This window comes from Erythrolamprus reginae, chromosome Z, assembly GCF_031021105.1.
Source record: "Erythrolamprus reginae isolate rEryReg1 chromosome Z, rEryReg1.hap1, whole genome shotgun sequence".
NCBI lineage: Eukaryota > Metazoa > Chordata > Lepidosauria > Squamata > Dipsadidae > Erythrolamprus > Erythrolamprus reginae.
This window is the reverse complement of record NC_091963.1, coordinates 132,767,284-132,792,136: the sequence shown is the minus strand read 5'-3', so window position 1 is coordinate 132,792,136 and position 24,853 is coordinate 132,767,284. Positions and strand designations below refer to the sequence as shown.

The 24,853-nt window shown below is 40.8% G+C and overlaps 1 protein-coding gene across 1 annotated transcript in view; it reads right to left on the bottom strand.

Annotated features, from left to right (window-relative positions):
* Positions 1 to 1,589: 1,589 nt before the first annotated feature.
* The window catches only part of TMC4 (transmembrane channel like 4), a 41,455-nt gene continuing 18,191 nt past the window's right edge, over positions 1,590 to 24,853 (bottom strand). The window contains 12 exon segments of the mRNA XM_070729571.1: positions 1,590 to 1,768; positions 4,917 to 4,995; positions 5,130 to 5,285; positions 5,899 to 6,029; positions 7,612 to 7,798; positions 9,567 to 9,664; positions 12,255 to 12,381; positions 14,134 to 14,297; positions 17,519 to 17,692; positions 20,151 to 20,195; positions 20,197 to 20,299; positions 23,114 to 23,259. Coding sequence (XP_070585672.1) covers positions 1,715 to 1,768; positions 4,917 to 4,995; positions 5,130 to 5,285; positions 5,899 to 6,029; positions 7,612 to 7,798; positions 9,567 to 9,664; positions 12,255 to 12,381; positions 14,134 to 14,297; positions 17,519 to 17,692; positions 20,151 to 20,195; positions 20,197 to 20,299; positions 23,114 to 23,259 — 1,464 coding nt within the window. The 3' untranslated portion in view covers positions 1,590 to 1,714.

The following is a 24,853-nucleotide window of genomic DNA, read 5'->3' as shown; positions in this document are numbered from 1 at the left end:
TGCAATTTTGTAGCTCAAGATTTAGGGGTTTATGGCCGCTATATCAAAGGATAATACTGTAGCTTGAAATCTATTGCTGGATGCATCTGTTTTAGTACTGTACTTGTAGTAGAAATAGTTTTATTTCATCCAATCTGCCTCGTCCTGTAGAATAGCATGACTTTAAAAGTTTACACTGAAATATTATTTAAATGATGTACTATAGTATCTGAGTCAACTTTAAATATTTAAAGTTTAAGCATAAGAAAAATTCAGCTAGTTCAGATGGATGGCTTATTTTGCTAAACATTCTTCCCTCCACATCTAAACAACACTGGCTCCTTAGAGTTGGTGTTCAACTTACAATCATTTGTTTAGTCACCATTCAAAATTACAACAATACAGTACTGGAAAAAATGATGTACAACCAGTACTCACTCTTACAATCATCACAGCATTCCTATGGTCACGATGAAAATTGATGCTGTTGGCAATTCAGATGTATTTATGACAACTGCAGCATCCCAAGATCATATGATCACCATTTGCAACCTTCTCAGCTGGCTTCCAGTAAGCAAAGTCAATAGGGTTGCTTAGCCACCATGTAATTTTAATTTAACAACTGCAAGTGATTTCCTTAACAACCATGACAAAAAGGTCATAAAATTGAGTGTGATTCACTTAACAACTGCTTTGCTTCACAACAGAAATTCTGGTCTCAGTTGTAGTCATAAATTGAGTACTACCTGCATTAGATTAATTCTGGCTTAATTTAGTATATTAGTGATCTTTAATCTATACGGTATCACAAACACATCTATAATTGTCCATCCATTATTATTGGGGGATACAAAAGTTAAAAATACAGTATTATCTGTCCAAAGCCAAATAGTGAAACTATGACTAAAGTTAAATTAGAAAGAGAAAAATCTTAATTCAATGTAGATACATGACTATAAATCATTTGTTTGATTTTTTTTTTCATAACCATATATGCAATCACAATTCCAGTTTTATGGATTGGCAAAAATTTAAAGAATAATTTATTCAATACTCAATTGTTTTACCACCAGATTTTGATTTATATGATAATACATTTTTAAAAGACTCATGTATAAACCAATGCTTGAATAAGTTAATTGTGAACATTAAAACAAACAAAATTTTAAGGATTAGCTTATTTACAGAAAGCACACTTCATAGTATTTGTTTATCCATAAATTGAATTATATGTGAGTACAGTATTCTGTATATGGCATCTTTTGATCAGTGACAGTTTTTCTAGTTCAACCTAATTCCTGATGAAATCATTAATTCTATCTGATTCACACAAAATATCTTTTTAAGGAGTTACAGTATTTCAGAGTTTGAGAATGTTCTTTCTAATTGTTCAGCTGAGTTGACCCAACCTTGTTTTAGAGTCCAAAGTCAACCAGCTGCTAGTTCATTAAAGCTAAGTGTGTGTGTTTCATTTCATTTAATCATTTTTTCCTTGTTTTATTAAAAATAATAATTGAGTAACAATTTTCAGAGGAACTTGGAGGCCACCATAGTATATTGCTGCAGTGCAATTTAAAAACCATAGGAAAATATATATATTTATGCTTATATTTATTTATAATAAATAAGTTTATTTATTAAACTTATATGCTGCGCATTTAGCATGTGGTGATACATTGGAAGTTTTGCTGAATAAGATGAAAAAGGTATATTCTCGTATATATTTTCTTTCCTTTCACTGGCTCAATTCTGAAATCCGTTTCACAAGGAAGAATTTGTCCTGACCCTCCTGAGAAAAAGAGAACATTGAAAGAAATAAAAGTCTCTCTCGCAATTCGATAGTGGATGAGGCAGCTGAGTTGGCATACATAACCACAAGGGCTGGATGAGCTGAGGTTGGGGGGATATACCCATCTGGATTTGAGTTGGACATGAGCCACAGCTCTTGGGGAGAGGGATAAGGTTGTGATTGTCATTAATGAATATTATATACTACTCTTTTAATAGATGCAGATAATTGAATTTTGGGAACCTAATGTTGAAGGTGAGCACTTGGGCTTGTTACTGCTCTACCAGCTTCCTGCTATGAGCTGCTCAACTCTTTATGGAGCTGGTGTAGTGGCTGGAAACTACTAGAAACAAAAGGCTGTGAGTTCTAGTCCCACGTTAAGCACAAAGTCAGCTGGGTGACCTTGACCCAGTCATTCTCTCAACCCTAGGAAGGAAACAGTGGTAAACCACTTCTGAGATCTTGCCAAGAAAACTGCAGGGACTTATCCAAGAGTCAACACTGATTCAAAAGAGGGGGGGGGGGGGTTGAAGGTGGAGAAAAAAACCAAAACTTTGTAGATTAGCATGTTGCACAAACCAGATCATTTTGACTAATTCAGCAAACAATTTTAGAAATCCCAGTGCAATATCATGTATGAATTTATGGGATCCTCTCCTGCCGCATACCTCCCAGAGACCAATAAGGTCACACAGGGTTGGCCTCCTCCAGGTTACGTCAACTAAGCAATACAGGTTGGGGGGGGGGCGCGAGGAAGGGAGGGCCTTCTCTGTGGCCGCCCCGGCTCTATGGAATCAACTCCCCTCCCCAGTGTCCATACTGCTCCCACCCTACTGGCTTTCCAAAAGATACCGAAGTTCTGGCTTTGCTGGCAGGCTTTAGGGCCATGAAACTGACATCTATCATGGCCGAGAAATGTTGAATGGTGTGGATGAGTGTTGATTGGATAGTTGTGTTGACGGTTTTTAACTGGAGTTTTATAGTTTTAGACTTTTATATTTGACTTCTTTTTATTGTATCTGTATGTTCCCTGCTCAAGCAGGAGATCCTATACCAGTGATGGCTAACCCTTTTGTTGTCGTGTGCCGAAAGTGCACGTGCGCTGTTGCCAGCATCCCTATTGCAATGTGGGGGGACTGTGAATGTGCATACGACTCGCCTCATGACCCCCGTGCATGTGCACATGACCTTCTCCCCTCTGCATGTACGTGCAATCCCCCCCATCCTGTTTTGGGCCTAGTAGGTCTCCCTGCAGCCTCCTGGGAACAAAAACAGGGTGTGGGCAGGGAGGTGCACCTACCATTCCTCATTTTGGGCCTAGTAAGTCTCCTTACAGCCTCCTGGAACCAAAAATGTGTTGTGGGTATGGCAGCGCACACCCCACTCTTCATTTCGGGCCTAGTAAGCCTCCCTGCAGCCTACTGGAACCAAACACAGGCTGTGGGTAGGGCAGCGCACCTGCCATTCCTCATTTTGGGCCTAATAGGCCTTCCTTTAACCTCCTGGAACCAAAAACAGGTTGTGGGTACAGCGGCGCAACCCCCACTCTTCGTTTTGGGTCTAGTAAGCCTCCCTGCAGCCTCCTGGAACCAAAAACAGGTTGTGGGTACGGCGGCGCACCCCCCACTCTTCATTTTGGGCCTAGTAAGCCTTCCTGCAACCTACTGGAACCAAAAACAGGCTGTGGGCAGGGTGGTGCACCCGCCATTCCTCATTTTGGGCCTAGTAGGCCTTCCTTCAGCATCCTGGGACCCAAAATGGGCCATATGGGGACACTCTACCCATGCATGCATGGGTGACACCCACCTCTGTGCATGTGTGTGCATCTCCTACATGTACAATCAGTTGGCCAGCAGGAGGTGCGTGCCCATGCACAGTAGAGCTTAGCTGGGCGATGGCTCACATGCCTGCAGAAGGGCTCTGCATGGCAGCTGTGGCACATGTGCCATAGCTTCACCATCATGGCCCTATATCATTTCAAACAAATGGCTGTTTAGCCTCTTCTTAAAAACTTCCAGTAATGAAACACAAATTCCTGAAGGCACACTCTTCCAATGGTTGATTGTTCTCACTGTTCAGAAAAATTGTTTTAGCTCTAGGTTGTTTCCCTCCTTAATTAGTTTACATCCATTTTTCTTGTCCTGTCCTCTGATGCTCTGGAAAATAAGTTGTCCCACTCTTCTATGTGGAAGCCCCTCAAATAATGCAATACTGCTATTCTGTCACCCCCTAAAAGTCCTTTTCTCTAGACCAGTCATTCTCAACCTGGGGTCGGGACCCCTTTGGGGACAAATGATTGTTTCACAGGGGTCGTCTAAGACCATGGGAAAAGACAAATCTCCCATGGGGTTAGGAACTAAAGCTTCTATTCTGGCGCCTTGGGAACATATTTTTACAATCCGACCAATCAGGCGTTTACAGTGAAGATGTCCCTCTGACTTTTCTGCCAATCATCTTAAAGCTCTGTTGGGCGAATTGGCACTAGACTTATGGTTGGGCATCACCACAACATGAGGAACTGTATTAAGGGGTCGTATCATTAGAAAGGTTGAGAACCACTGTTCTCAACTAGCCAAACCTAAATCCTGCAACCATTATTCATATGTTTTAGTCTTAGGACCTTTAATCGTCTTAGTTGCTCTTCTCTGCATTTTTCCAACATATTTTTTCTAATGTGATTATCCAACCTGGCTGCAGTATTCCAGACGTGGCCTTACAAAGCCTTTATAAAATAGTACTAATACTTCTTGTGATTTTGATTCTGGAAGCATGTCTTTAAGAAGATAAATAATTTTCCTGGATAGCTAATAATTGATTGGCTTCCACAATCTCACAAAATAGAAACTAAACCTGCACTATCTTCTCCTGCATAGAGTTAATATTAGAACTTGTTAAGCTGTGGCATAATGACTACTACTAATCTTAGAAGCTTTAAACACAAATTTCTGCTGGATTATCTTTGACGTCATTTCCAACAATTATTATAATATAAAATAATAAACTTGCATCTGCAGAACCATAATTAATATATCATTGCCCTCTCGCCATCTTTTCTGCATCCCTATTGCCCATCCTGAGTTATCCAGTCCTGGAGTCAGTTTTTACCACCTCATTTCCACTTTTGGATTGCTTTTAATTGACTACTCACCAGACAGAGCTGTGCTTTGAGACTTTTGATCCTGGAACTGTATGACTTGGCCAGTGTCTTGAGGTAGAGCATGAAGACACTTCAAGGACAGAGAGAGAGAGGGGAGAAAAATAATTATGATATTACTCCGGATGCTGCAATGCTTAGGATGTGAGATTCCTTTTCTTCCTGTGTCCCATTCTCCAGACCTCTTTAGAAAATGCAATTCCTCACCTCAGAAGCAGAAACAAGGGCGCAGAAAAGGCAACTGAGCCCACAAATCTCAAGAAGTCTTGGGCACCAGCAGGCAACTCTGAGACAGCATGGTTAACCACATTCCACATGGTGGATTGATCACGGAATGGGCCACATGCTTTTGAAGGAGGCAGACTGTGGGGAAAATTGGAAGTGAGATGGTGGTAGGTAGCAGGGAAGGGAATTAAAAACACATTTTATTTATATAAATGTGATACTCTTGCTCACACAGCCAAACATAATATACTTTGCTTTCTTTTGAATCATAAGTGTTATGTCAATAGCAGAAGAAATAGCACAGATGTATATACCGCTCCACGGTGCTTTTACAGCCTTCTTTTAGCAATTTACAGAGTCAGCATATTGCCCCCAACAATCTGGGTTCTCATTTTACCAACCCTGGAAGGAGGGAAGTCTGAGTCAACCTTGAGCCAGTGAGAATTGAACTGTTGGCAGTTGGCAGAATTAGCCCGCAATACTGCATTCTAACCACTGCACAACAATGGATCATCGGCCATTGGTGTGTAAGCCATAGTTTAAGGCTTACTCTTTGCCTAAAGGTAGCTAAACTTGGTTTACTGTGTAAACTATAGTTAAGCAGCATTGGCTGAGCAACACTTTTAATATCCTACTTTTACAGGCAATGTTACACTGTGGAGTATATAGCTGCCATAAGATGCCAAAGTAAAAATCAACAAAAAATATTTAATGGAACTTGCTCCCCGTTAAGGTTACAGGGCTTACTTACACGAAGATGCTGTACAAGGCTGGAACACAGGATATTGTGAGTCCCAGGAGAAGAATTAAAAGGAAAAAAGAGTTGGAGCTTGAAGCACGAAACGTACGTTCGGCTGGACGGCAGTTGGCATAAAGGGTCAGCTAGAAGAATGGAAGGGGGGAAAATCAATCAAAGCTATAGAGCAGAACTCGGCAACTTTACAATGTGTGGACTTCACCTTCCCCATGCTGAGAAATTCTGGAAGTCCATACGTCTTAAAGTTGTTGAGGTTGAAGTTAGAAAACCTTACTACGGAGTCTTGGACCGTGGCCACTTTTTGTTGAAAATGTTCCCAATTTCTTAGAAACACCTACTGCCTTTTTATTCACTACTTCAATAATATTGAGACCAGATCAAAATTACTTTTTTATTTATATTCTTTTTGGAAAGGTATGCTGAGAAGAATACACAATTAAATAATTTTAATTATTGCAAAATTGCAATGTCATTTAAGGTCTTTTTAAAATTGTTCTTCTTGTTGTTTTCCTTTTAAGCCATTTTTTTCAAAGTGCCAATGAGATAGATCATTGAGTGAAGGTGCTGCATCTCGGCATCTTGTTATTTTTAGCTATTTCTGGATTTTGGTCTATTCCAGTGTTTCTCAACCTTGTCAGCTTGAAGATGTATGGACCTCAACTCCCAGAATTGAGGATGGGAGCATAGGATGAAGGCAGAGACTTACTAAATTGACATCAGGCCTTCATGAGAGACCAAGAAAGGACACCAAGATTATGAATGCTAATTCTACTTTTATTATAAGGTTACTGTAATAAAATCTTGCACGTCTAAATATCCCTCTCTTCTCCCTGCTTTTATCCTAAAAATTGGGGAACAACAAGTTTCCAAGTTACATTTCTGACCCAGACTTCAGAGAATAATTAGGACTGTAGAAAAAAACCAATTGCTATCAACCTGCCTTCCATTGAGGACCTGTATACTGCACAAGTCAAAAAGAGGCCTGTAAAAATATCTTACAGACCCCTCACTTACTGGACATAAACTGTTTCAACTCCTACCCTCAAAACAATGTTATAGAGCACTTGCACACCAGAATATCTAGACAGAACAGTTTTTCCCCCAAACATCATCACTCTGTTAAATAATTCCCTCAACATTGTCAAACTATTTACTAAGTCTGCACTACTATTAATCTTCGCATTGTTTCCATCACCCATCTCTTCCCACTAATAACTGTATGACTCTAGCTTTGTTGCTTGTATCCATTCCCTTTATATTGACTGGTTCTTAATATGATTTGATTGTTTATTTGTACCTGGACTGTCATTAAATGTTGTACCTTATGATTCTTGACAAAGTTATCTTTTCTTTTATGTACACTTGAGAGCAAAGGCACCAAGACAAATTCCTCGTGTGTCCAATCACGCTTGTCCAATAAAAGAATTCTATTCTATTCTACTCAGATATCTCTTATCTGACTTGGCTATGTCTCCTTCTCCTTCTGTTCCTCAAGGTTATTTTCACAGCCCATTATAATATTTTTCAGATTTCAATCCAGCAATCAACACTTGTCCCAGAACCTTGTTGAAGGTTTCTTCGAAGAAAGTAAACAAGTTGATAGCCACTGTTCTGAATTGTCTCACAGTAATCAACCTAGACCCGAATTTCCATTCCCCCTTCTCTGCTCCACCTCGTAGCTACACTTCGGAGCTGTTGTTGAATCACCTTTTTCATGTAGAAGATAGCAATATATTTGACGGTGTTGAGCACTGGCAGAAGAGGGCAAAAAAGTGCTCCTGTCCAGCACAAGGTCTGCCCATATACCAGGTCCAAAATGTTGGCAGGAACCCTGAACTCCTGTTCTCCCCACCATTTGAGCAAGAGGCAGGATGGCCAGTAAGTCACCAACATCCTAGGAAAGGAAAGCAAGGTAGAGAAGGTATAGATTTTGCTGGTGGGCCCTGACTTTCATGTGAAATCCCAACTTAGGTACACGTTGTTCCAGCCATTCACTTATTCCTTTATACAAGTAGTCCTCAACGTACGACCTACCTGGAACAAGGGAGTTATGACCCAGTTCCAAAGGTCGTGCCCCACCCATCGGTCACGTGACCATCCTTTAGGAGCTCAGCGGTATGGTGGCATTTGCGGCTATTAGCCCCACTCTCCTGGCCTTCGGAAAGGCCTTAAAAACATGACTTTGTCATGGAGTCTGCCTGTTACGGTTACAAGTCATGAAGGTCATAAAGCAGTCACTTGTGATTAACCCAATTTTATTGCCTTTTTATTTATTTTTTATTTTAAATACAAATAATACAAACATGGTACATATAAATTTAGATATTAAAAAGAACGGGAATACAAATATTACAATGCACCCCCTGCCGTTGAGAGCTTTATATATAATGTATGTATGTATGTATGTATGTATGTATGTATGTATGTATGTGTGTGTGTGTATATATATATATATATATATATATATATAATATATATATATATGATGGTCTTGGTATATTCGGGTTTCTTCCCGTGTAGGGAAGACGTTTCGACGAGGTCTCACTCAGTAGCCTGCAAGTTCCAACTACTCAGGATATCACGCCTAATCTACAACCATTAACTAATCAGCATACCTCAGCTACATCAATGACCCCAGATGTTACCCCACTGACTCACCAGGAAGTTTCTACACAACAGGCAATTGCTGAGCCATCAGACCACACCCAGCCACCAGTATTTATAGAAGGAAGGCAGCTCAGGTCTCATAGTGTTCACCTTAGAACAAGGACAGAAACACCAGCCTGAAGATGACGAGTGAGACCTCATCGAAACGTCGCGAGAAATTTCAAAATCCTACACGGGACGAAACCCGAATATACCAAGACCGTCATACCTGTACCCGTGAAAATCTACGAAAACAAATATATATATATATATATATATGTATGTATGTATGTATGTATGTATGTATGTATGTATATATCTATCTATCTATCTATCTATCTATCTATCTATCTATCTATCTATCTATCTATCTATATATATATATATATATATATATATATATATGTTAAATGTTTTTAGCTAACACATACAGAATATAGTTGTCGGCTATAAATAAATTAACTGCCTTGAAATGGTCCTGGGTTGGGCCTAGAGGCAAAAAGGAGCTGTGATGTTCCTTCACTATACCAGGGTGATCCGACATTAAAAAAAACATATATATATATATATATATATATATATATATATATATATATATATATATATATATACACACACACACACACACACACACACACATACATAAACATTATATATATAAATATATAAACATGTAAGCAAAAACAATATTGGCTCTTCTATGATATGTGGACTTCAACTACCAGAATTCCTGAGCTAGCATGATTGGCTCTGGAATTCTGGGAGCTGAAGTCCACAAGTCATAAAAGAGCCAAGTATGCTTACCCCTGCTCTGAGGGATGCATTTTTATCCTTCCCAGGGAAGCCTTTGGAGCCTGTGGAAGGCAAAAACTGAGCCTACTGGGCTACCAGAAGTTGGGAAACAGGCCATTTCTGGCCTCCAGAGGGCCTCCGGGTGGGGTGGAGCTGTTTTTGCCCACCTCAGGCATTAAATTATGGGTATCATTAGTAGATATGACAAAATGCAAAAGACTTACTTTCTGGGAAACTCCACCAACAATATCACAAGCAGTGTGATCACCAAGTCAAAGATCATCAGCTTGTACATTTCCTGCCCCACTGAAGTCTCCCAGCACTGGAGGGAGAGATAAAAATTTTTTCAGTTTCTTCCAAATTGCCCATAAGAATTTAGTATTTCTCATTTGCCCATGTGCTAGAGCAGTGTTTCCCAACCGGTGTGTCGCGGCACACTGGTGTGCCGCGAGACATGGTCAGGTGTGCCGCGAAGAAATAAGCTCAACTTCTGGTCTCGCAACTTTTTGCGAAGAGAAAAAAGTTGTGAGACCGGAAGCTGAGCTTGCTTATTTGCGCCTTCCAAGTTTTCCAGCACCTGCGGCGCCCCGCCCGGCTGGAGCTTCCCTGTCAGCAGGTGAGCTTTGGGGCTTGGTGGGAGGGCAGCGGCAGCGGGAGGGCGGCGTGCAGCGGGAGGGTGATGGCGGCGGCAGCGGGCAGGAGCCATGCCGTGGGGCGGTGGCAGGGTGGTCCCTCTCTCTAACCCCCTCTCTTGCTTTCTCTTTCTCTCCCCCCCTCTCCCTCTCTCACCCAGTAGCCGTGGGGCGACGTCAGGGTGATCAGCTGTGAGGCGGAGCTACGGAACAGAGGAACAGAGGCACCGACGGCGGCGGCTGGAAATTCTGGAATTGCGTGGCTGGCACTTGCCTGCTGGCTGGACCAGGACGGAAGCTCAAGCCCCACGTCCATGCCCAGCGCAACGCCAGAAATGTACGGCATCTAGCCACCGCCGTCTGTGCCTCCGTTCTGGAGCTCCGCTTCACAGCTGATCACCCTGCCGTCGCCCCACGGCTACTGGGAGAAAGAGAGAGGGAGAGAGGGGGGAGAGAAAGAGAAAGCAAGAGAGGGAGAGAGAGAAAGAGAGAGGAAGAGAGGGGGGGAGAGAAAGAGAGAGAAAGATATAGCAAGAGAGGGAGAGAGAGAAAGAGAGGGAGAGAGGGGGGAGAGAAAGAGATAGCAAGAGAGGTAGAGAGAGGAAGAGGGGGGTAGAAAGAGAGAGAAAGAGATAGCAAGAGAGGGAGAGAGAGAAGGAGAGAGGGAGAGGGGGGAGAGAAAGAGATAGCAAGAGAGGGAGAGAGAGAGAGGGAGAGAGGGGGGAGAGAGAGAAAGAGATAGCAAGAGAGGGAGAGAGAGAAAGAGAGAGGGAGAGAGGGGGGAGAGAAAGAAGGAGAGAGAGGGGGTAGAGAAAGAGAGAAAGCAAAAGAGAGAGAGAAAGAGAGATAGTAAGAGAGAGGGAGAGAGAGGGGGGAGAGAAAGAGAGAAAGCAAAAGAGAGAGAGAGAAAGAGAGATAGCAAGAGAGAGAAAGAGAGAGGGAGAGAGAGGGGAAGAGAGAAAGAGAGAAAGACAGCAAGATAGAGAAAGCAAGAGAGAGAGAGAAAGAGGGGGGAAGGAGGGTGAGGGAAAGACAGAGAGAGGGAAGGAGTGCAAAAAAGAGAGGAAGGAAGGGAGAAACAAAGAGAGATGGAGAGAGAGGGGAAAGAAAGAGGAGGGAAGGGAGAGAGAGAGAGAAAGAGGGAGAGAGAAAAATAGAGCGAAAGGGAGGAAGAGAGATATTTTTTGTCCAAACTTTTTTTTACACACACCCCTGCCCCCGCTCAATGTTCCCCAGGATTTTGTAAATGTGAATAATGTGCCACGGCTCAAAAAAGGTTGGGAAACACTGTGCTAGAGAACTATAACACTTTCAAATATCCCAGGAATTAATTTCCGTTTTAAATTTTAGTTCTTGTTAGAAGAATGAAGGAATCTGAGTTACATCTGTTCATCTGTTTTTGGTGTTAGGATTAGGATTAATTTATGGAGCAGGTTTAGAGTTAGAATTAGGATTAAGATTAGATTTGTTTGGCATGGACTTTGTGGTATGTAAAGTAACCTTCCTGAAGTCCAGAAGCCACTGAAATCAATGGCCCTCAAAATAGTCATCCCTAAATATGTTTAAATGTATAATTTATCTTAATTACCGTAGCTATATTATAAATATGTCTAGATTTGGTCTCAAGTATGCAACTGCTGTATTTCTTTTTCTGAATTTTAGGAAATGGGACTCTAGATCAGTGATTTTCAACCATTTTTGAGCTGCGGCACATTTTTTACATATACAAAATCATGGGGCACATTGAGAGGGCGGGGCTAAAAAAAGTTTGGACAAAAAAATTCTCTCTCTCTCTCTCTTTTCCTCCCTTTCGCTCTATTTCTCTCCTTCTTTCTCTCTCTTCCTTCCTTCCTCTCTCTCTCCATCCCTCTTTCTTTCTCTCTTCCTTCCTTCCTCTCTTTTTGCTCTCTTTCTCTCTCCCTCCTTCCCTCCCTCTCTTTCTCTCTCTCTCTCTTTCTTTCTTTCTCTCTCCTCTCTCTTTTGCTTTCTTTCTCTCTCTCTCTCTCTTGCTTTCTTTTGCTCTCCCTCTTTATCTCTCTTGCTGAGCCTTGCGGCACACCTGACCATGTCTTGCGGCACACTAGTGTGCCACGGCACACTGGTTGAAAAACACTGCTCTAGATGACACCATCCTATGTTTTGTGATGCCACCGCATAGATACCGTAATCTTTCTAATCTTTTTTTCCAATCTTTTGAGGAAAATATTAAGTAGCGCAGCTTCTTTTGACTGGAAATTCTATAAATTTCCACCTCCCACATAAAACCACTGTTTCCCTTACCGGGTGAAGTCGATTATTATAACCACAGGTGCCACACTCGGAGTTCTGTGGGTCCCCATTACAGGTGATCTGCCCCCAGAGCGTAACGAGGACCACAATTAGGCTAGCAAAACGCAGGACCACATTCCTGTCAAAAGAGATGGACATGTCAGGTTGCCTGATAACCAAAATAGAAGGTGGGGAGAAAATCATGCAAGCAGCTCTTGGCCTCTTAAGAGCAGCTGGATCTGTAGATCTTCACAAAAGATAGGCTGTTGGAGATAGATATGGAAATAGACATGGTTTAATATTTGCACCTCAACCTGCATCCAAAGATATAAATGAGAGCAACCACAAGAAGATGCTAACAATACATGCAGTGATGGGCTCCTATGGGAACGGTCAGGAACGCAGTTCCGGTAGCAAAATTTGGAGCTCCACCCCAGAGCACCCAATTTGCGCTGAAAGATGTAGAAACAAAATGCATAAGCCACGCCCACAGTGTGGTAGTAAAAATTTTGGTAGCCCATCACTGAATACACGCCACATCCCTGGGCTCAGTTCTCAGACTCTCCCCAAGGTGCAAAGTGGAAAATATTGATTAAAACATCATAAAATCATACACCAAAATGTCCTTCCTGTTAATGACTACTTATTTATTTATTAGATTTGAATGCCTCCCCTCTCCGAAGACTCGGGACGGCTCACAACAGTAATAAAAACAATATAGTAGTAGAACAAATCTAATATTAAAAAAACATATAAAACCCTATCATTATTTTTTTAAAAAACAACCAAACAGTACATTCATACCAAACATAAAACAAAGTATAAAAAAGCCTGGGGGAAAGGTGTCTCAACTCCCCCATGCCTGGCGGTATAAGTGAGTCTTGAGTAGTTTACGAAAGACAGGGAGGGTGGGGGCAGTTCTCTGGGGGGAGTTGGTTCCAGAGGGCCGGGGCCGCCACAGAGAAGGCTCTTCCCCTGGGGCCCGCCAAACGACATTGTTTAGTCGACGGGACCCGGAGAAGGCCAACTCTGTGGGACCTTATTGGTCGCTGGGATTCGTGCGGGAGCAATATACAAGCAGGTAATAGGTTCAAACTAAATGTAAACTACTCTAAATTCGACAGCAGAAAATACAACTTCAGCAATATGCCTGGAATGCTCTATCTGACTCTGTGGTTTCTTCTCCAACCCCCAAAATCTTTAACCTCTCCCCATGTCTAAGAGGTCTGTAAGGGGCATTTCATTGTGCCTACTGTCCCTGTCTTACTGTTCTATTGTCCTCTTTTTCATTACTTTTTACTTATCTTATGTTTATCCAAACTACTATCCTATACATGTTTGACAAATAAAATAAATAATATAAGAAATGTATAGTGACTTTAATTTTGTTGCATAGGTGTTTTAATATGTATATTTATATGTTTTCTCATTTAAAGCATGTATCAAATAAAGTTTAGATTTTACAATTGACCAGAAATTAGGAATCAATGTAAGAAACGGGGGAGGGGGGGGTTAAGGTTGTTATTAATTAAGTACTCTATATGAAATTTGAAATTATAGGTTAATTTACTAATGGTAAAAAAAACGTACTAATTTATATAGTGAAGTAGAAAAATGGTGTGTTTGTGGGTGTGATACAATTTACTATAAAATTTATTGTGCCGTTAATATTTATCGTTGTACATATTTTTTTTGTTTAATGTTTTAATTTTTTTAATTTATTTTCTTTGACTTTTTTGTATCTATATTTAGATCTTTAGATTGTGGAAAATTAATAAAGAATATTTAAAATAAATAAAATAAATAAATAAATTTGAAGTCCACAAGTCTTAAAGGCACCAAGTTTGGAATCCCCTGCTCTTTAGCAAACATACCCAGATTTTTTATGTACCTGAGAAGCGTGATTTTGATTTCAAAGCTGACTGGGTATTTCTCGAGAGGCACCAGCAACTCAAAGATCATGGGGACAAGGAGGTTGGCAGCCGTGATGACAGCGGAGGGGAGATAAGCTAACAGCAATTCCAGCATGAACTGAGTTTTGTCATAAGAATCCGTCTGTACCAAAAGACAGAGAAATATATTTCGGCATGAATGTCATAGAAAAAAAATTACAGTTGAATAGGAGCTTTCTTTGCAATTAAGGCCTATGAGCTTCTTATTTTTTTTTTATTTATTTATTTATCTATTTATTTATTTTGTCCAATACACAATACATATTGAAGAGAATAGACATGAAGTATTATATATAAAGAGAAGATATAAAAATAGAGGAGAAGATATATGAAGAAAGAAAAGATATATGATATATGAGATAAGGAGAGACAATTGGACAGGGGACGAAAGGCAGGCTAGTGCACTTATGTACGCCCCTTACTGACCTCTTAGGAACCTGGAGAGGTCAATCGTGGATAGTCTAAGGGAGAAATGTTGGGGGTTGGGGTTGACACTATTGAGTCCGGTAATGAGTTCCACGCTTCGACAACTTGATTGCTAAAGTCATATTTTTTACAGTCAAGCTTGGAGCAATTAATATTAAGTTTGAATTTGTTGCGTGCTCTTGTGTTGTTGCGGTTGAAGCTAAAGTAGTCATTGACAGGCAGGATGTTGTAGCATATGATTTTGTGAACAATACTTAGATCGTGTTTTAGGCGTCGTAGTTCTAAGCTTTCAAGACCAAGGATTGATAGTCTGCTTTCGTAGGGCATTCTGTTTCGAGTGGAGGAGTGAAGGGCTCTTCTGGTGAAGTATCTTTGGACCTTTTCTAGGGTGTTGATGTCCGAGATGTGGTATGGGTTCCAGACAGATGAACTGTATTCAAGGATGGGTCTGGCAAAAGTTTTGTAGGCTCTTATGATTAGTGTGAGATTGCCGGAGCAGAAGCTGCGTAGGATCAGGTTAACAACTCTAGAAGCCTTTTCAGCGATATTGTTGCAGTGGGCTTTGGCACTTAGGTCATTTGATATTAGTATTCCAAGGTCTTTTACTGAGTGGGGGTTGGCTGTGAGATTTTGTTTATTCAGTTTATATTTGAGGTTTGGATTCTTTTTGCCGATGTGGAGGGTAGAGCATTTGTTGGTTGATATTTGAAGTTGCCAGGTGTTAGACCAATCTTACAGGTAGTCATTTATTTACAAACAGGAGTGGTCTGCTGCCTGGACAGGGGGAAACACAGCAGGGTAGCGAAAATGGAGCCCCACCCCAGAGCGCCCAATTTGCACTGAAAGATGTTGAAAGAAAATGCAGGGCGTCCTGCATAAGCCACGCCCACAGTGTGTTAGTAAAAATTTTGGTAGCCCTTCACTGCTTACAACCATCCATTTAGGGACTATTTGAAATTACAACAGCACTGAAAAAAGTGATTTGTGACCAGCCCTTGCACTTACACCACTGTAGCATCTCTGTGGTCACATGATCAAAATTTAGGCGCTCGGCAACTGGGCGTGTATTAATGATTGCAGCATTCAGGGAGTCATCCTATCATTATTTGTGACTTTCCCAGCAGGCTTCCAACAAGCAATGTTTTGAAGGAAGCCAAATTTGCTTAACGACCCCATGGTTAACCGCTGGGGTGATGCCGCGGCAAAAGGAGGTTTTAAAAATGGGCCTGGCTCACTTAACAACCACCTTGCTTAGCAATGAAAAATCTGGTCCCAACTCTGGCTGTAAGTCGAGGACAATCTTTATACGTAGAATTTTAATTTTCTGTCATTGTATCAGAAGAATTGAGGTGCTCCTGGGTGTAAAAGGACCGGCTGGTGACATCATTGTTGCCTGGGAAACGCTCAGTTGGGAGTTCTTTTCATGTTCCTTCTAATGAGCCCACTGAAGTCATGGTACCTATTTATCTACTCATGCTTGCATGCTTTTGAATTGCTAGATTGACAGGAGCTGGAGCAAATGATGGGCGCTCACACTATCATCACACAGCAGCACAGGTCTCAGATGTGGGAATGCAGATATCAACCCAGCATTGTAATCATGTGAACCATCATGCTCCTTTAACTTGAAAGGCCATGTTTCTCAGAACTTTTATGTAACTGGCAAAGTCATAAGTCCTTGGTCCATCAAACTCTACTTATTGTTCCTTATAGAATAGAATAGAATAGAATAGAATAGAATTCTTTATTGGCCAAGTGTATACAAATAGAATGTTATTAATCATACCAATATTAATACAACGTATTGAATTATTGAATAAGATAATAATGAAAGATTACAATTTAACAAAATGGGTAGTATTATCATTAGAATTATATAAACTTTTAAACATAAGTAAGGTGAATATTGTTTTACTTGTTTTAAAACGTGATTAGAAGAAAGGGGATATTTTTTAAATTTAACAGCGGCATAACTAAAAATTAGAAAGGGGAACAATGGAAGATTGTAATTCAATATACAAACCTGTGTATTGCTAACAGAATTATATAAGTGTGTTAAACACAACAAATATGATTATTGGTATTCTATTTGTAGTAAAAGAATATTGTAGTAAAAGAGATGAAGAATATTGAGATTGGCATAAAATAATATATTGAAATATTGAATTATTAAGAAAATATTAAATTTAATAAAATATGTGTATTGTTACTGACAGTCTATAAGATTGTTTATTTGTATTAAATATGAAGAATAGTGTTTTATTTGTATTAAAATGTAACTCTGGTTCCACACTGTTTGTGGATCACAACAATATGTTTGTAGGAAAAAAAATTGTTTTGTTTTAAATATCCTTGGCCCCTAAGGAATCTGCTTGGATATTCAGCAGAACAATTGCTGCCCAAACCTGACCAGAATGGCTTTTGCAATTACATAAATGCCTCTACCACAATATGGGGGACTGTTCACAAAGAGGTGTGGCCTTAAGTGTTGCGCCCTTAGCAACAGCCGGGGTTGCTCCTGATTGGCCAGTTCCGGGAGCAGGAGTTTCTGGAGCCCAGGTTTGCTGCCGCACCTGACAGCCAATATAAAAAAGCTGTCAGATGCGGCTGAGGCATTTATTCAGTTTCTACTTTGCTGTTCAGTTCTAGTTCGTGCCTGCTCTGTAGTTCCTTGTTAAGTCAATAAAGAGTTATTTCAGAGTTCTGGTTGTGATATACTGTATAACATTAAGTATTTAGAGATTTACAAGAATGGTAGCTGAGGACATTTTATTTATTTATTTATTTTATTTTATTTTATCCAATATATAATACACATTGAAGAGAATAGATATGTAATAATATAAATAAAGAAAAGAATAGAAGAAAAGATATAAAAATATAGGTGAACATACTTACATTTCCCAACATCTCCTGGGAATAGGTCACGGCCAGATAGATACAGTAAAAGGAGACTCCCAAAAGCACTAATACCAAAATATTGATCAGACTTCGCAGGACATAAAGACCAACTCGCTGAGATGTGGTCAACTCTGCCTGGTGCTTGCGGAAACTAGCTTCTTCCAGGTCCATCTGGAAGGGGGAAGAAGAGATGAGAACCACCTAAAGCAGCTCAGAGCAAAGGACAATTCAAGCAGCTTTGAAAGATAACCTTGAAAAATTAAACATACACATCACATCCAGCAGTGTACATGCAGATAAGCAAGGATTGACACCAGACAACGGTCAAGCAGAAAATAAATACCCTCTCAAGGAGCTGCCAAGAAGACAACAACATCTTCAGCAAAACTGGCAGGGCATGCTATTGTATATAAATAAAAGGAGCAAACCCCATACTCACTCACACTGATGATGTTACCCAGTTGGGTAATGAAAGGTCTGCAAGCAAACAACCAAGGTTAGAGAGCATCAAGGACTGCACAAAATTAGCTTTGCCCAAACCCTCATTTGCACAGTGCAGAGAGCCATTTATGTGAGCATGTGTGAATTTGGCAATGGTTGTTTTTAAAGCCATGTGGGAACCCAGTCAATTGTAATTTCCCCAACAACCTAAAAACTGGTTATTTTTTTAAATAGTGATTTAATTGTATTATCCTATATAATATAGCAACCATGTGATAAATTAAAATTCAGTTAGTAGTGCTCTAGCTTATCCTTTTATACTCTCTTGACAAATTATAAATATATCACCCTTGAAAAATAACAAAACAGAATGAAAAAGATCCTACCTGTCATACAAATCGCATCTATTGGGGGGGGGGGATAGTGGCATGGGTTACAGGTAGTCCTTGACTTAAGGCCACAATCGAGCCCAACATTTCTGTTGTTAAGCAAGACAGCTGTTAAGTGAGTTGTACCCCATTTTACAACCTTTTCTGCCACGGTTGTTAAGTGAATCACTGCAGTTATTAGGTGAATCATTCAGTTGCTAAGTGAATCTGGCTTTCCCCATTGACTTTGTCAGACGTCAGTTGGGTGGGTTACAAATGGTGATCACATGATCCAAGATGCTACAGCTGTCATAAATACATGCGAATTGCAAGCCTCCAAATATTTATCATGTGACCATGGGGATTCTTCGAATGCATGGAGATGTTGTGATAGTCGTAAGTGTGAAAAACAGTCATAAGTCACTTTTTAAGTGCCATTATAACTTTTAGTGTCACTAAACAAATGAGTGTAAGTTGAGGACTACCTGTATCTACCGTATTTTTCACAGTATAAAACTCACCTTCCCTCCCCCCCTAAGTAGCAATGAAAAAGGGCTTTTTTAAAGTCCTAACCTGGGGATAAAATAATGTGCTGAAGCTGACCAGACTAAGGACATTAGCCAGATGAATATCTAGTAGGCAGATTTTCCCCCCTATTTTCCTCCCCCCAAAACTATGGTGCGTTTTATACTCCGGTGTTCTTGTACTCCGAAAAAATGCCAGCTTACAAAACTTTCACCAGACCTATCCTCGAATACAGCTCATCCGTTTGGAACCCATATCGCATCTCAGACATTAACACCCTTGAAAATGTCCAAAGATACTTCACCAGAAGAGCCCTTCACTCCTCCATTCGAAATAGAATACCCTACGAGACTAGACTTTCAATCCTGGGCCTATAAAGCCTAGAACTAAGACGCCTTAAACAAGATCTAAGTATTGCCCACAAGATCATATGTTGAAACGTCCTGCCTGTCGGCGACTACTTCAGCTTCAACCACAACAACACAAGAGCACCCAACCGATTTAAACTTAATATTAACCGCTCCAAACTTGACTGTAAAAAATACGACTTCAGTAACCGAGTTGTCGAAGCATGGAACTCATTACCGGACTCCATAGTGTCATCCCCAAACCCCCAACACTTTACCCTTAGATTATCCACGGTTGACCTATCCAGATTCCTAAAAGGTCAGTAAGGGGCAAGTACAAGTGCACTAGAGTGCCTTCCGTCCCCTGTCCTATTGCTCTCCTATATCTCCTATACTTTCTTCTATTCCTATATCTCTTCTTCTATTCTTTCATTGATATGTTCTATTACTATATCTTCTCTTCTATTCTTTCTTAGACATATTTTACTATGCGTATATCCTCTATAACCTTCATCATGTATTTTACTACTATGTGTATACCCATTAAAAACCCCATTGTGTATTGGACAAAATCAATCAATCAATCAATAAATAAATAAATAAATAAATAAATAAATATCTTTGGGGATATAATTTCTTGCCTCGCCTGACAGAAAGAACATTATGTTGCAGAGGCTGAAAAGTGTCTTAGGCTATGAATTTGGAAATATAATTCCCACTAGAATTTGGATCTAAGGGGGGAAAATTGTTTTATTGGAAGCCACATTAGTTCAAGATAAATGGCAGCACTCATTTTTTTTTTCTTCCTTCCTGTTGGAAAATGATCACCCCAAACCTTCTGGGGCATGGCACATTGAAAAGGCTGCTTCACATGACCTCAAACATCTGGTTTTAGCATCTGTCCTTTTCACATGACCTTAAACATCTGGTTTTAGCATCTGTCCTTACCCGTAGCTCATAGCGGATGCTTTTGTGCTTCAACTTCACCATTTGGATCTTGCACAAGGCTGAAATCCCAGCCAGCAAAGACTTTGTTGCTGTACGATGAAAGGGATGTGTCTTCACTAACCAAGCTTTGTTTGAGACAGAGGACTGACCTGAAGACGGATGGAAGACAAGAAATATTTAAACAGGAGCTTCTTGACAGTGGATCCATCTGGAAGCCTGAATATTGTGTGGGGGGGGGGGGGTTGTGTGTGTGTGTAGGAACAGTTCTTAGATGAAAGCAATTCACTAAATCTAGTTGATATATAGAGGTATAAAGCAGTGTTTCCCAACCTTGGCAACTTAAAGATACTTGGACTTCAACTCCCAGAATTCCCCAGCCAGCGAATGCTGGCTGGGGAATTCTGGGAATTGAAGTCCAGATATCTTCAAGTTGACAAGGTTGGGAAACACTGGTATAAAGGACATATAGAGATATATAATGCCGCAGCCTTACATAATAACAATAATTAATAATAATTTATTAGATTTGTATGCCGCCCCTCTCCGAAGACTCGGGTCAGCTCACAACACAATAGCAATACAATATAGATACAAATCTAATGTTAAAAAATTGAAAAATCTAATTTAAAAATACATTATAAAACTTATCTACTACACAGTCATACACAGTCCAACTAAATTAAAAAAAACATAATAAACATAATAAGGTCAGCAAAAAAGGAGGGAGAGATTAATCCCCCCACGCCTGGCGGCAAAGGTGAGTCTTCAACATTTTACGAAAGGCGAGGAGGGTAGGGGCAATTCGAATCTCCGGGGGGAGTTGATTCTAGAGGGCCGGGGCCGCCACAGAGAAGGCTCTTCCCCTGGGTCCCGCCATACAGCATTGTTTTGTCGACGGGACCCAGAGAAGGCCAACTCTGTGGGACCTAATTGCCCGCTGGGATTCGTGCGGCAGAATACTAGATCATACTAGAACAATTCTCACAGATTAGGTTTGTTCCATATCTCAACCTACAAATGGGAGATGTTTTCCTTTCTGGTATCTGACATTCCCAAAGCTACTTCCTCCTCTTGATTTAGGGAAGATATTTTGCTCTGTTTTATTATTTTATTCCTGCCTTTGGCTTCTGAAGGAAAACAAAGGAAGTGATCTGAGATCCATTAGCTATGCAGGCAGTCCTGGATAACAATGGCACTGAATAAAGACACTTGTTTTTCAAACAACCGTTGCATGGTCAAGAGATCAAAATTTGGATGCTTGGCAAATGGTTCATATTTGTGACAGTTGGGTTGTCCCAGGGTCACATGATCCCCTTTTCAAACTTCTGACAAGCAAAGTCAATGGGGAAGGCAGATTCTCTTAACAACCACTGAGCAACTTTAGTAAGAAAAGTTGAGAAATGGGACAAAACCAGCGATGGGAAGCAGCCAGTACGGCTGGAACCATCGTTCCACCAGGGAAACCGGAGTGCATAGGCTCGCTCCAGTTGCCATAGGGCGCGCATGTGCCGTGCACGTGCAACTGGAGCAATTCTGGAAAAAAATACCATTTTTTTGCTTCCGCGCATGCGGAAACCAGCAATTTTTGCTGCCAAAAAGACGTCCGCGTGCAAGATTTCAGTTGCTGCACATGCGCAGCAGCGGGAATCTCACTGTGGCGCCTAGAGTGGCAGCTCGCAAAAGCAGCCTACCCGAGCTCCGGCCATGTGCCTGTTCTCTCACAATGCAGGAGAGAGATGCCTGCAGCGCAGGAGAGCATAGAGCATGGAGCTCAGGGCCACCTGGCCTACATGCTCTCAGCGCCCCTGCAGGAGGTCAACGGAGCAATGTAAGGGCTGGGCGGGCCACTCGCAGCGTGGTGCGGGGGCGGAAGTGGGCAGTGTGGGGGGGAAGCTGGTGTGAGAGGCGCGTGGGCAGGGGTGGCCTTCTAGCCAGAATGGTAAATTGGGCTCACTTCCGTGGCTCATGAATGCTTGCGGAGCCAGCACGATTTTGTTTCTGCACCTGTGAAGGTAGTGAAATCGCACACGGAGCCATAGGTGCTCCCGTGTTTTGGCATGCATGGTAGGGCCGGGAATGTTAGCCCTCCCCTGGACAAAACACACTTAAGTCTTGTTTAGTAACAAACATTTTGGGCTTAGTTATGGTCATAAATTGAGGACTACCTGTAATAACTTGAGATCCCTTAGCTGTATCATCTGTTGCTTATGTTATGTGTTAACCTCTCTCACATTTCTGAAATGTATAAATATGAGTGTATCACTGTTTCTCAATATTTTTCCATTTAATTTTCTGCCATCTTTATTATTTATACAAATCATTCAAGGTGGCAAACATGACCAACATACCTTCCTCCACCTATTTTCCCCACAGAAACCCTGTGAGGTGGGTTGACTGACAGATAGTGACTGACACAAGTCATCCAGCTGATTTTTATGGCTGAACTTGGACTTGAACTCATGGTTTCCCATTTTCTAACCTGGAGCCTTAACCAATAGATTAACGTGGTTCTCATGCTTGTGAGGGAGTCCCTCCAATACACATTGTTTAATTAATATTGTACAGGTAGTCCTTGACTTACAATAGTTCATTTAATGACCAAAGTTACAATGGCACTGAAGAATGTGACTTTTGGGGTCAAAATTCAGATGCTTCAAAACTGGTTGATATTTATGACCATTGCTGTGTCCCAATGTCATGAAATCACTTTTTACAAACTCCTCAGAGGCCGACTACATGGGGAAGACAGATTCACTTAACAGCCAGGTTGCTAACTGTGGTGATTCACTTAACAACGACGGCAAGAAAGGTCGTAAACTGAGGCATAGCTTTCTTAACAAACATCTCATTTAACAACAAAAAGTTTGGACTCAGCTGTGGTCGTAAGTCGAAGACTGTCCTGGGCCTTGATTGCTCACTTTTGTGTTTCGATTCCACATTATAGAGACCGTGGCAGTGCTCACCTCCGAACAATCCAAGCCAGGCAGAACAGCAGGTAGAAGAGCGTTGTGAGGATATAAGCGAGAGGGATGACATAGGCAAAATTGACAAAGCTGGCGGCCATATTTGGATAATAGCCATAGAACAGGTAGGTGTGTTCAATGAATCCCTAGAGGGAAATAAACATTCACATCACACATGCTGGTCACTGTAGCTAATTCACAAGGTATTGGGAATTGTACTATAATTTTCAGAGAATAAGACACATCTTTTTTCTCCTAAAAGAGGCTGAAAATTTAAATGTTTCTTATACACTGAATGTAGCTTTTTAAAATTTTATTTATTTATTTATTTATTGGATTTGTATGCCGCCCTTCTCCGCAGACTCGGGGCGGCTAACAACAATGATAAAAAACAACATGTAACAATCCAATTTAATAAAACAACTAAAAACCCTTATTATAAAAAAAAACCCCAAACATACACACAAACATACCATGCGTAACTTGTAATGGCCTAGGGGAAGGAATATCTTAACGCCCCCATGCCTGGCGACAAAGGTGGGTCTTGAGTAATTTGCGAAAGACAAGGCGGGTGGGAGCCGTTCTAATCTCTGGGGGAGTTGATTCCAGAGGGCCGGGGCCGCCACAGAGAAGGCTCTTCCCCTGGGGCCCGCCAAACGACATTGTTTTGAAGCTTTCCTCTCCCCTCCCACCCTGCCTGGGGTCTAGGACTGTTTGCCTCCTCCACTTCGCTGTACCTATTTCGTCTCCAGCCTTCTGCCCTGCCAGTCATTCGACGCTGCCTTTTCTCCCTGGACCTTTCGCAAAATGGACTCAAAAGTACTTTCACCCTTTTGGACTCAGGGGAACTTTGCTGCCAGCTAATCAGAGGATTCGTTCCTTTTAATTCCCTTCCACTCTGCCTGCTCTTGTGTCTGGAAGCTGCGTTTTTAGGAGAAGGAACGGGAGTTTTATATTTTAATTTGATTAGAAGTAAGGCAGAAATTGAAATTACAAATGAGCGCAGTTTCCTTGTCTTAATTAAAAAAAAAGTATCTACCTCATAGAATCTTTTCTGGTTCACTGATTCTAAAACAAAATTGCATACCCTCCTTAAGAATCCCACTTAAGAACATTAATATTTTGGTCTTTTTTAATAGAAGATATTTTTCGTACAAAATAGTGAAATAATAGAAACATAGAAACATAGAAGACTGACGGCAGAAAAAGAGCTCATGGTCCATCTAGTCTGCCCTTATACTATTTCCTGTATTTTTATCTTAGGATGGATATATGTTTATCCCAGGCATGTTTAAATTCAGTTACTGTGGATTTACCAACCACGACTGCTGGAAGTTTGTTCCAAGGATCTACTACTCTTTCAGTAAAATAATATTTTCTCATGTTGCTTTTGATCTTTCCCCCAACTAACTTCAGATTGTGTCCCCTTGTTCTTGTGTTCACTTTCCTATTAAAAACACTTCAATGATTTATAATAATGATTCATACTTATTTTGATTTGCTAAAGCAGAAAAGATATATTGATATGATGAAAGAAATGAAGTAAATGAATTGAGTAGGAAATTGCAATCTTAAAAAACAACACTTCCTCCTACTTTTCTATTCTCCTTTTCCCTGTTGGTTTCCTTTTTTCTCTCTTTTTTTTCTTTTTCTTTTTCTTCCTTCATGGGGTTTTCAAGATGTAAATTTGGATATTTTCTATTGTTAAGGGCAGCTGCGATAAAATGAGGGTATTCTTCT